Below are 13422 nucleotides of genomic sequence, written 5' to 3' on the forward strand. Positions count from 1 at the left end.
GGTCGGAACGGAATGCGTCGTCGTGTTCATCGGGAGGGCTTGGACGGAACAGCCGATGGAAACGAGGCCTGGCGTACCGCAGAACGGAGGAAACGGCCTTGTGTTCAATCGGCCACGTTTGAAACGGGATCCTGTTCATCGGGAGGGGTCTGGCATACCGCAAAACGGAGGAAACGGACCTCCTACGGTCGAAACGGGGTCCTGTTGATCGGGAGGGGTGTGGCGTACCGCAAAAGGAAGGAAACGGACTTGTGTTGGAGCCCTACGGTCGAAACGGGGCTCCTGTTCATTGGGAGGGGTGTGGCGTACCGCAAAACGGGACTCCACGGGATACTGTTCATCTCCACCGTCGACACCCTCCAGCCTCCACGGTCTACTGTTCATCCACCGTCGACCTCCTCCAGCCTCCACCTGCGACTGTTCATCCACGGGCTCCTGTTCATCCAGTCTCCACCATGCGCTACTCCACCGGCTACTGTTCAACCAGCCCTCTCCACGGGCTCCTATTCAACCACCCCTCCACGGGCTACTGTTCATCCAGCCCTCCACCATCTACGGTTCATTCTGCCCTCCACGGGGTGGTCCTGTTCATCCTGCCCTCCACGGGGTCCTGTTCATCCAGCCCCAACCGGCTCGATCGATCGGGGTCATGTTCATCCAGAGGCAACACCACGGGGTCCTGTTCATCCACCCCCACCGGGAACTGTTCATCCAAACCCCCCCCCCCCAGCAACGCTCACTGTTCATCCAGAGGCAGCATCAATCGGCTTCAGTTAGGAGCAGTAGCGAAGGAATCGCTCGATCGGTTTCAGTTAACAGCCATCGATCGATCACTCGGGTTCAGTAATGCGTAGCCTGCAGTGCAATCGCTCGGGTTCAGTTAGAGCCCAACGCCTCACTCGGGTTCAGTTAGAGCCAACGCCTCGCACACACGCACGTACGTGTACGAGAGAAACGCGCATCGCTCGGCCCCCGACCTCCCACCGTAACCGGGAACTCCCCGAAATTTTCCTCGCCCTCGCTTCTACCACGGTTTTTTCCGTCATGGACGGCCCAAAGAATGTCATGCAGCTGCGTCTCCGGCCCGCCCAGGACGAAAAGCCCATTTTCTGTCATGATTTTTTGTCATAGAAGTAGGAGCCCACCACATCTATGATGATACCGGGTTTTGTCACAATTATCATCATAGAAGTGTCATATGTATGACAGAAAAAAAAATTGTTCGGCCCAAAATGTCACGGATGTGTCTTTTTTTTGTAGTGTGTGCGCCTTGAAACGTGAAATACTTACCGCATTGGCGGGACGGGCCAGGGCGTGCCCGAGGTCCTCGGTTATCTCCGACGGCATCTCGTTGCCCTTGAAGAGCAACTTCCAGATATCCTCGTGCGTGGTTCCGAAGAACTGTTGCAAGATCTGGTGCTTGGCCGGATTGAACTCCCATAAATGGCAGGTCCGGCTCTGGCATGGAAGGATCCGGCGAACTAGCATCACCTGGATCACATTGACAAGCTTAATGTTCTTGTCCACCATGCTCTGGATGCGCGTCTGCAGCGCTATCAGCTCGTCCGACGAAGACCAATTCAGTCCCTTCTCTAGCCAGGAGGTGAGCCGCATTAGAGCTCCGAACTTGAATTCGGGAGCCGTGGCCCAGGTGGCGTCGCGGGGCTCTGTGATATAGAACCATAGTTTCTGCCACTCTTTGACAGTCTCCACAAAAGTACCTTTGGGCCATGTGATATTGGGCATCTTGCTCACCATGGCACCTCCGCACTCTGCGTGTTGGCCGTCTGCCACCTTCGGCTTCACGTTGAAGACTTAAGCCACAGTCCGAAGTGGGGTGGAATGCGGAGGAAGGCCTCGCACATGACAATGAATGCCAAGATGTTAAGGAAGGAGTTTGGGGCTAGATCATGGAAATCTAGCCCATAATAGAACATGAGTCCACGGACGAAAGGGTGGAGAGGAAACACTAACCCGCGGACAAAATGGGGGATGAACACCACCCTCTCATTGGGCTTCGGGGTGGGGACGATTTGCCCCTTGGCCGGAAGCCGGTGGGCGATTTCTTGCGCCAGGTACCCGGCCTCCCGAAGCTTGGTGATGTCCTTCTCCTTGACGGAGGAGGCCATCCACTTGCCTTGCGCTCCAAATCCGGACATGGTTGAGTGCTTTCTTGAGGCGGAAAAGATGAGGACTTGGGAGCTGGAGCTCGAGAATGGGAGGGCAGAGAAAGAGAGAAGGTGTGGGTGAAAGAAGGGAATCCTTATCTCCTTATAAAGGCAGTGAATATCAAGCGCCTCCCCACTCGCCTTAAAACTCGCCTATTCCCAAGGGTTGTGCAAATGGCATGGTTGGATTACCCACTCCCGTATTGATGAGAATCCCGCAATAAGGGGACACGATCTCTGCTTTGACAAGACGTGCCAATGAGACCGCATCTCAAAGCGGCAGGCCGAAAAACGGTTCGAAATAATGACCGGGTGATGACATGGTGTCACATTACCAAAAGTTGTCAGCGGATTGGACTGGTGAAATATTATACTCTCTGCGGTTGTGTGTGGAATTTGTTTTGCAGAGCCGGACACGTTCGTTGCTTCCGAAGACTGCGTTGGAGTATTCGGAGAAGGAACCCGCCTTGCAATGCCGAAGACAATTTGTGCGCCGGACACCTCGTCATTGAAGCCTGGTTTAGGGGCTACTTGGGGAGTCCTGGATTAGGGGGTCCTCGGGCGTCCGGACTATGGTACGTGGGCCGGACTGATGGGCTGTAAAGATACAAGACCGAAGACTATCTCCCGTGTCCGGATGGGACTCTCCTTGGCGTGGAAGGCAAGCTTGGCGTCCCAATATGAAGATTCCTTTCTCTGTAACCGACTTTGTACAGCCCTAGTCCCCTCTGGTGTCTATATAAGCCGGAGGGCTTAGTCCGTAGGGGCAAGAATCATAATCATAGTCATACAGGCTAGACTTCTAGGGTTTTAGCCATTACGATCTCGAGGTAGATCAACTCATACTCATATTTATCAAGAACAATCAAGCAGGAAGTAGGGTATTACCTCCATAGAGAGGGCCCGAACCTGGGTAAACATCGTGTCCTCCGTCTCCTGTTACCATCGACCTTAGATGCACAGTTCGGGACCCCCTACCCGAGATCCGCCGGTTTTGACGCCGACAATGACATCTTCAAAAGCTTATAAAAAAGAGTTGAAAGAGAGAGAGAGAGAGAGAGAGAGAGAGAGAGAGAGAGAGAGAGAGAGAGAGAGAGAGAGAGAGAGAGCATGTTTTATGTCAGAACTATAACATCCCAATTTTCAATTTGGATGTTATCACTAAGTGTCATTCATATGCATCCATATTCTTCATGCATTTTGAGCTTTATTTGATTTCCCTTGTGAATTGATTCAATACTTTGTGCAACTAAATGACCACTTGAGAGAAGATAACATGACATCTTCAAAAGCTTATAAAAAAGAGTTGAAAGAGAGAGAGAGAGAGAGAGAGAGAGAGAGAGAGAGAGAGAGAGCATGTTTTATGTAAGAACTTCAACATCCCAATTTTCAATTTGGATGTTATCACTAAGTGTCATTCAGATAACATGACATCTTCAAAAGCTTATAAAAAAGAGTTGAGAGAGAGGGAGAGAGAGAGAATCCTGCAATAAGGGGACATGACCTCTGCTTTGACAAGACGTGCCAATGAGACCGCATCTCAAAGCGGCAGGCCGAAAAACGGTTCGAAGTAATGACCGGGTGATGACATGGTCTCACATTACCAAAAGTTGTCAGCGGATTGGACTTGTGATATATTATACTCTCTGCGGTTGTGTGTGGAATTTGTTTTTGCAGAGCCGGACACGTTCGTTGCGTCTGAAGACTGTGTTGGAGTATTCGGAGAAGGAACCCGCCTTGCAATGCCAAAGACAATTTGCGCGATGGACACCTCGTCATTGAAGCCTGGTTCAGGGGCTACTGAGGGAGTCCTGGATTAGGGGGTCCTCGGGCGTCTAGACTATGGTACGTGGGCCGGACTGATGGGCTGTAAAGATACAAGACCGAAGACTATCTCCCGTGTCCGGATGGGACTCTCCTTGGCATGGAAGGCAAGCTTGGCGTCCCAATATGAAAATTCCTTTCTCTGTAACCGACTTTGTACAGCCCTAGTCCCCTCCGGTGTCTATATAAACCAGAGGGCTTAGTCCGTAGGGGCAAGAATCATAATCATAGTCATACAGGCTAGACTTCTAGGGTTTTAGCCATTACGATCTCGAGGTAGATCAACTCTTGTAATACTCATATTCATCAAGATCAGTCACGCACAGTTCGGGACCCCCTACCCGAGAGTCACGCCATACAACTGATCAAACTTGAGAAGGCATGGGCGTAGTGGCGGCGGGGGTTCTGGCGGTCTCACTATCGCCTCAGAGCCTTGGAAGGTTCAAGAATATTCATATGTCTTTATGTGTGGGGTATGTCCTTATGTAGCTTGATGCAACAATAAAAAAGTCTTTGCTTTACTATTTGACACCGTGCACACAAGAAGTGTGAACCAAAACCCATAACTATTGCGCACCGACTATTTGGGAAAGAAAACAAAGGATATCCAGACAGTGTGACATGGTTTCTTCCATGCCGACAAGGGAGCAATCTGAATTAGGCATCTCCCTCCATGGAGCGGAAACGGTACATGGATCCGAGTGACGTGTCATGTGCCTTGTGTCGAGAAAAGACGAGGAATAACGAGGACAATAGAAATGAGTAAAGTAAAGTGAAAAGGATGGGGAGATCATAGGTGGGACCATGGTTGGCGGAAAGCGCATATACGTGCTCGTGTCCAAATAATGAAAAGGGGGGGGGGAGTGCAGAAGGGTCTATGTCGCGACATGGGTGACCGTTGCGTATTAAGGTTGAGTTTTTTGTTCCCCTAAGAAAAAGGTTGAGTTTTTTGTACAATCTGATATGTGTAGTTTCAAAGTCAGAACGAAGAATCTTTGCGCGCCAATTTTTCGCGGAAGGATGCAAAGGATACCGAGCTTGTCGATGACAAGTCATATGGTTTCTTTGGTACCAAATTAAGGAGCAATAAAGGTTTGGGAGAGGATATGAAGGACACCGAGCTAGGCGATGATGTCATCAAATGGTTTCTTTGGTACCAAATTAATCAATACCAAGAAAAGAAAAGGTACGCCATGTATTTAGCAGGATACAATGTATTGCGCTGCATCCAAAGCGGTTAATTACATTAATATATTTTAGGATGTAAAACCAACTACAAACAAAAAAGGATGTAAAACCAACCAATGAACGAAGAGCAACTACGTTCGAACCTGATCCAACAAGAGCAATTTTTGGCACCTCATTAAACATTGACCAGACCAGCAGCTACAAATGCCCATCCATTCCCCGTTGATTCTTCATCCCAGTCTCGCTCCGGACGGTCATCCATCCATCACCAAGCTAGCTAGCTTTCTCCGGCCGCCCGCGGTGCGAGCAAGCATGGAGGGGTCAGACACTATGACCGTGCGCGAGGTGCTGTACATGTACAGCATCGCCCGGGAGGCGTACGAGCGGTTCATCTCCGTGGGCGGCAACCCGGAGCAGGCCCAGAACGCGGTGGCGCTGCTGGTGTGGCTTGACCAGGGCACCATCTCCGCCATCCACCATGTCCCTGCTCTTGAAACTGGCGCCGTGTCCATCGTCGCCGAGGAGGCCAACGCCGTCCTCGAGTGCCTCCGCTACCCGGTGCCTGTGCTCCCGCCCATCCCGCTCATCTCCACGCTCTGTTTGCAAGGCGGCGTCTACATCGAGCCCGGCTTCTTCGCCTTCCACCAGGACTTAGTGGTCCGTGGGGTTGCCCACTTCCTTGATGGCGCCGGTAAGTTGGTCTTCAACGACCGCTTGAATGTATTGCTCAAGAGGTATGAGACTGGACTGGTTGGCAACCCGCCGGAGCTCATGGCGCCCTACAGCCCCCTTCCGGTGGTGGTGCCGGAGGACTGCCGCTCCATGTTCATCACCTTCTCCAAGGACATGCATCTCCATCGCGAAGAGATCTTCGACTACTTCAGGGAGTAAGTGCACTACCAAGATACTACTAGATCTACTCATTAAGTTTTGACTTGTACTTGAATCTACTAAGATCTGCATGATGCATGCATGCATGATTTGGATTGAATCTTGGTATCATTGATGTCTGATGATCGGCAATTTGTCATGGGTGGATGCAGGAAATGGGGTGACTGCGTGGTGAGGGTGCTCATGGAGAAGACGATAGGAGGTAACGTGCCCATGTATGGCCGGATCATCTTCAAGACAGAGGCGGCCGTGAAGCTGATGCTCAATGGTGAGAGGCTCGTCAAGATCTCCATCGACCACCGTGAGATGTGGATGCGCAAATACATTCCCAGGCCAACCAACGTCACCGCCTAGACCGATCCATCCAGGAATCAATCATCGTCTTGTCTCATTGTTCGTGTTGCTTGTTAGCCAGATCTACCGGATTTGTGACATGCCATTTCAAAAAAGATTTGTAACACAATGTTATGTTGGAGCCAAATTTGGAGAAATTTAAAACTGCTTGAGAAAAAGTTTGTTGCTCCTTCGTTTGGTACTAAATAAACCATATGAGGACATCATTGCCTACCTCGGTATCCTTCCCTTCCTTCTCCCAAACCTTGGCGCGCAGAAGTTCTTGATTTTGATTTTAAAATTGTGCTTGTTAGACAGAACAAACAGGCACGCAAAAGTTCTTGGTTTATTTTTGAAATTGCGCAAACGTTAGACAACGGCCACCAATGTCGCAACATAGCCCCCCTACCCCTCTCCCCACTCCATTATTTGGATTTTGATCTCCTTCATGCACTTTCCCAAACCGTGGTCCCATCACCGATTATTTTCCCTACCATTTTAATTCATTTGTAGTCCTCTCTACAATCCATATATTTCTTGTCTTTTCTTGCATTCACTATCCTTCTGTTTCTTTCCCTAGTTGTTGGTTCATGAAAATTCTAGGTTTTGATTTCACAATGAATATTCACAAACACCCTTATTTTCACTTCTTGCATACACTACTTCAAATACTAACCGAAGTTCTTTTTTCGTTTTCATTGGGTCAAGCCTCGTATGGACATACGGACATACCCCACATGCATTGCATGTTTTCAATACTTGCATATGCTTTCTCTTACGAAAATGTTAAAAATCTGACGTCAGATTTTTAAAGTTCCCAGCGAACAACCTTATGCGCATTGGATCCCGCGCACGAATCATATTTCGCTCCAAACACATCCTCTAAGCGAATTACAAGAAGACAAGAGTGATTCGTTCATTTAGGATGACAATCTGAGCGAACACATTCGGGGATGGAAATTTCTGTTTTTAGGGCATGGCAATTCTCACAATTTAACATTGATGTAACATGAAAATTCCCTTCAGCTGGCATGGCAGTCCTCGGCATGGTAATTTTCAACATTTTTGTTTTTTAGTCTACCAATTCTCCATGCTACAATCATGGCAGTCTCCAAAAAATGTATGGCAAGTACTCTTCTCCAGCATGGCAATTTTCTGACAATCTTTTTTATACAACATGCTTTTTTTTACTTTAGAACATGGCAAATTTATCTATCTCGCATGGCAATTCTGGAGCATTTGCTGAGAATTTTTTGTTTTGGAACAAAAAAGTTCGCTCATTTTCGGCTTGCTAGGAGAACGATAGTTCACTTGGGTGACCTCCCTGAGGGAACGTCAATGAGTTATTGGAGTCATTATCTTATGTAAGTCTATACTCGCATACACCTTCCCTAAAAGTTCATCTACCACCAGGGACCTCGTCCGGGGCGACACCAACTTCGTTGACTGCGATGACAAGTTCGTCTTCCATGACCACCTCCACGTCCTTCTCAGGAAGTCCGAGACCAGGCTGATGGGCATATCAGGCTCAAGAAAAAGGCATGGAAATGTTCTTGGTTTTGATTTTTAATTGTGCATTTGTCATGGACGGATGCAGTAAGAGGGGCGACTGCATCCTGAGATGCTCATGGAGAAGACGGTGGGAGGAAACATTATGATGTACGACCAGATCATCTTCAAAGTTGAGGTGATCGTGAAATGGGTGCTCAATAGCAAAAGGCTTGTCAATATCTCCATTGACCATCGTTAGATCTGGTTCCACAATTATATCACCAGGCCAAGTAACACCACTGGTTGATCCATCCATACAGGATCTCCATCCTTTCAGTCCTCATGCTAGATAGCCAGATCTACAAACCAATCGATTTGTAACACAATGTGGTGCCCTAAACAAGGTGAGATAAAGAATTTCTTGAGAAAAAAGTTTGTTGCCCTTTAATTGGTATTAATAAAACAATATAATGACATTGTTGTTATTTGGACACTGACCACTTTCTTGCACCTTCACCCAGACATGGTCCATCTCTACATATTTTCCCCATCCATTTCAAATTTAATTTAACCCTCCCTACAATCCTTGTTATTCATTATCTTTTCATGGTGTATGACACCATGTACTGTATCCTCTCTGTAGAGGGAGACATGCCTAATTAAGGTTATTGTTCCCTTGCCGGTACGGAAGAAACCGTCTGTCCTCGCCTCAATATCCCTCGATTTGTTTCCCAGGTTGTTAGCACATGAAAGTTCTATATTTTCATTTGACATTTCATATATGCAAGCTCCCCTAATTTACACTTCTTGGATACACTACTTCAAATAGTAACAATAGAACTGTTTTTGTTGTTGGGTCAATCCATGTAAGGACATCCACATTTACTATGTTTGCATGTGCTTTTCTTATGTTCTATACTCACATACACCTTCCCCAAAAGTTGTGCCAAATATAATTACAAGGACTTTTAAATGTTTGGGCTTTGGGAAATTTAATGGAAATTAAAATATACATGAGGCTATACAAAAAGATTGTTGCTCCTAACATTTGGTGGCACTGGTAAGTCATTGCCAGGCTTGGTATCAGTCGCTTCCTTTCCCAAAAAACCTTGGCTTGCAAAAGTTTTTTGTTTTGATTTGAAACTGCATATTTCCCAAAAATATTGGCTCGCAAAAGTTTTTGGTTTTTATTTGAAACTACATATTGGACCGGACAAAAAGCACAACCGTTATACAACGGTCAACCATGTCGTTGGTAGATCACCAGCTTTCACTATTTGGATATTGACCACCCGTGTGCATACACCTCCCTTCAATATTCCACTACCTAATTAAGCTTGTTGTTCCTTTAATGACATGGAAGAAACCGCACTTTAGTTTATTTACCAAATGGTTGGTGCACGAAAGTTCTAGATTTGTTAGCCACCCTTCTTTGTGTATATTGTTGCTCCCTTGCCGCCACTACAGAAACTACATGTCCTTGGCTTGATGTTATTTGCTTCCTCACCCAAACACTTTGTGCGCAAAAGTTATTATTATTTATTGAAACTACATACCAAACTGAACAAGAAGCACGATCATTACATAATGGCGGGCCCATGTTTGGACACTGACCACATCTACATACCTTCCACAACGTCAACCGTTCAAATCACCCCCACCACCACAACCACCATTAATTTTCGCTTATTCTTATCCTCTCAATAGTCCATGTTCTTCCTTGTTTTTTCTTGACGCATCACACCTCATTCGAAGCCATGTACTACATATGCAAAATCACATAGAGATCTTTCGGTGGTCATCGCAATCCATAGAGAGGTTGACACCTCAGGCTAGAGTGGTCACCAGAATGACCAACACCGACGGTGGAGCATGCCAGTGCCGACTACCACCTCGCTGGAGAGAGCCTTCCCAGGCCTATCGGCCCAATGTCCAACATGACCAGAACTACAATACGAATGGAAGATCACCACCACTGACATGTGACAGCATAGAGCTCAACTGCTGCTAGATCAAGAGAACACAACCACCAGATCGGTGTCGCGCCTCTTAGCCTGAGCACTGTGACTGCCTCGAGCATGCCTACCATCGCGCCTTAACCGTGCCATCACATCATCATCTCACATCAGTGCCACCGCCGGAAGCTCACGATCAAACAATTGTGCGCCATGGCGAGGCCCACACCCACGCAAAGCCGAGACGTACCCCGCGAGAGGATGAGCATCCTCGCCGTAACTGACACCGCGCGGGCTTCGCCGGTGATGCCTTTAGGCAACCACGAGGGAGAGGAGGGTATGTGACGTGGTCTTGCTTTGGCGGCACTAGGAGTAGATTGGTCTTAACTATTATGATTCAGTATTCCGCAAATTGTCCTATGTGATTTAGTAAAAAAATGTGACTACAAGTAGATTGATTAATTTTCGCAAAAAAAAGTAGATTGATCAATTACTTGTTTGGAAATGTGTCATGAATTTTCATGTTTTTTAACATGGTTGCCTTGTTTGACCCAATGAAAACAACTTGTGACATTAGTAAATGGCTTGATTGTATTTGATATGTTTTCTTGATGACTAATGAAATAACGGTTGTTTTCTGCAACATATTTACAAAAGTGTGCCATACTTCCCTCTCAAAATGTTTAGTTTGGATGTTCATGTGTAATGCTTAGTTTCAACTGATATCATGTGATGTTAAAGAACTAATACTAGAGGCATGTCCACAGGTTGATATATCTCAATCATTTTGCTAGCATCTTTGGTACACAACTCTTCCTGCAAGTTATGATGCTTAGTTTCAGCTATGATAGTTTTTATGTCATTAGATCATGCCCGCAAGTTGTTTCACCTGTTATAACTCTAAACCGGTGGGCACGAGGATGGTAGACTAGGTTATCGGTGGGGAGGACTTAGATTTAGGATCACATGTATTGAACAGATTTTAATGCCTTCTCCGATGGTTTCACAGGAGAACGATCAAATTACCCATAATTACCTAATTATGATGTAAGGTTCCTAGACATGTTGGAATAGGAGAATCGATGAAGGAGCCCCATTATGGATCTTCCAACTACATACAGAACCCATTCCTACAAAAGTAAAAGAGCTTAAACTTAGGATATTAGCTTGTCTAGATGAGCACTTTGTCGTGAGTGATATCGTCAATGCGGTGTTGCAATATCCACTACCAAGCCTGCTCATTTAATATTAATAGCTTTCTTCACTACTTGTTACTTGCAACTATCAGGTAATTCAACTCTCATTTACTTTACTTACAACTATCACCGCTGACAAAACTCCCTTATAGTTACTACTAGCTAAATACTTGCGTGTTGCTATGGAACAAAAAACATCTTGAGAGATCGAGTGGAGGTACTTTTGTTATCAGCATGTGTGTGAAGCTAAATATTTTTACCACGTCACAACAAGTGGCCATGTCCTCATCTCTATCGACCATGTCTCACCTCTCTGCATTTGTTTTTCTAGGCCTACATCTTATTCCTAGCTATAGCAAAACTAATTGGTATTTAGGTTTTACCACTGACTAAGCCAATATACATAACACTATCATTGCATATGTCATATTCATCCACTCATCATCACTCTGTTGGCATTTTGTACTAGCTAAGAGCATCAACTCATAGAGTTAGTTCCACATTTCATGTTTGCCTCATGTCCACATGAAACTACTTAGAGTCCCACTCCCCTTAATACTGATGCTTACTTTAGGTACCCTCTTGTCTACCCACTCACTACATGAAACCATTGCTTCTTGCTCCTTGAAACTTATGAGAAATAGTATGGTAAAACATGTTGGGGTGTGTTGGATTATTTATGTTCAAAGATGCTTATGTGTGAATAGCCTAACATCTGAGGGCTGAATTAGAAATTATGAAGTTTCCATAAACCCAAGTGTAAGATTTAGGGACTAATACATTAATGTGGTAAGTCGTAGGATTTAAATGCCAAATGGCAAAATTATAAGGCTATCTAGAATGGATGGTTGCCACTTTTTGTGAAATGGAATGAATAAAGAAATTTCATTAATTATCATTGTTATTTCATACTTGTTATCATGCATGAATTATGTATCAGTTTTGTTCCTCGTTTGTGCGAGGCAACAATTATATAATTAATATCCTTACTTAGTCATGTTATTTCCTTACTTATCATCAAGCATTAATTGTGTATTATTTCTTCCTTATTTGTTGGATTTATTACTAGCTTATGTACCTATGCTACTTTGGGCCAACTATTGTATGGGCCATGAGAGAGAGAGGGGGGGAGGGAGAGAGAGAGAGCATGTGAGTTGGAGAACTAACCATCACAACATGGAACATCAATTCCCCTTTAATACTAAATATTGTGTAAGATTTTCTTCCACATTTGTTGAACTTATTACATGATTCTTTGTTTGGGCTAGCTAGGATGACAAAACAATTGTATGAGCCATGCAATTGGAGGAAGAAGAACAAGTGAGGTGGAGAACAGACTATCATGACGATGACCACAAACTCCCCTTTAATAGTAAAGACTAAGAAAATCCATCTAGCTACTGTTATAGGTGTTCTTGCGAGTACACCTAAAGCTAAACTCTTATCAATATTTTGTCGCTCATATCGTGTTGTACCTAAATTTGGGTCAAATGCTTCCCAACAAAGACTACCTTGGTCCCCTTCACTTACATGTATCAAGCTTCCACATTATCCCAAATATGTTCCTCAAAAAGTCCACTATATCTACCTAATTCCATAGCAATTTGTGTTGTACTGCAATGCTTGAAGATGAATAGATCGAAAGTTTTCTCGCAAAAAAGAAAAAGAAAGAAGACACTACCTATTACATTCCATGCCTAGCATATTTCGTTTGGTTTCATCTTGGTTCGTATTGACTTGATTGCCATTTGCGTGACATTACTTTGATAAAAGAGTTATTGCTTTTGATCTCATAAATTTGACCATTATACTATACGCCTTAGGCATTGAAGACAGAGATATAATAGAATGATCACCTAGAATGCCATGGTTACTTGTCTATGTATCTATGTACCTGTATTGAACAACTACAAATGATTAGAGATAATTGTCCGTGTATACAATATTATTAATTGAGTTCTTCTGGTGAGGCATGAGAGAGAGAAAGAGAGAGAGAGAGAGAGAGAGAGAGAGAGAGAGAGAGCATGTTTTATGTAAGAACTGTAACATCCTAATTTTCAATTTGGATGTTATCACTAAGTATCATTCATATGCATCCATATTCTTCATGCATTTTGAGCTTTATTTGATTTCCCTTGTGAACCGATTCAATACTTTGTGCAACTCAATGACCACTTGAGAGAAGATACCATGACTTCTTCAAAAGTTTATAAGAAAAGAGTTGAAAGTCTCTTGAATCAATTTTGAAAGTTAGCCAAAGTGAGGTTCCAAATTTCCTTTTCCATTTATTAAAATAAAGATAAAAGAGAAGAAAATATGATTTCTTCAAAGTGGCATTAAAAGTATGGATAAAGGGTTTTGGACAAACTTTGATGC

The 13422-nt window shown here is 44.8% G+C and overlaps 1 protein-coding gene across 1 annotated transcript; it reads left to right on the top strand.

The window, feature by feature from the left end:
- Positions 1-5492: 5492 nt before the first annotated feature.
- LOC120967262 (uncharacterized) lies at positions 5493-6638 on the top strand. The gene is made up of 2 exons (XM_040393887.2): positions 5493-6067; positions 6224-6638. Exons 1-2 carry the CDS (start codon positions 5493-5495, stop codon positions 6423-6425), a joined length of 777 nt encoding a protein of 258 aa, XP_040249821.2. The 3' UTR covers positions 6426-6638.
- Positions 6639-13422: the final 6784 nt, after the last annotated feature.

This window comes from Aegilops tauschii, chromosome 6 (assembly GCF_002575655.3).
Source record: "Aegilops tauschii subsp. strangulata cultivar AL8/78 chromosome 6, Aet v6.0, whole genome shotgun sequence".
NCBI lineage: Eukaryota > Viridiplantae > Streptophyta > Magnoliopsida > Poales > Poaceae > Aegilops > Aegilops tauschii.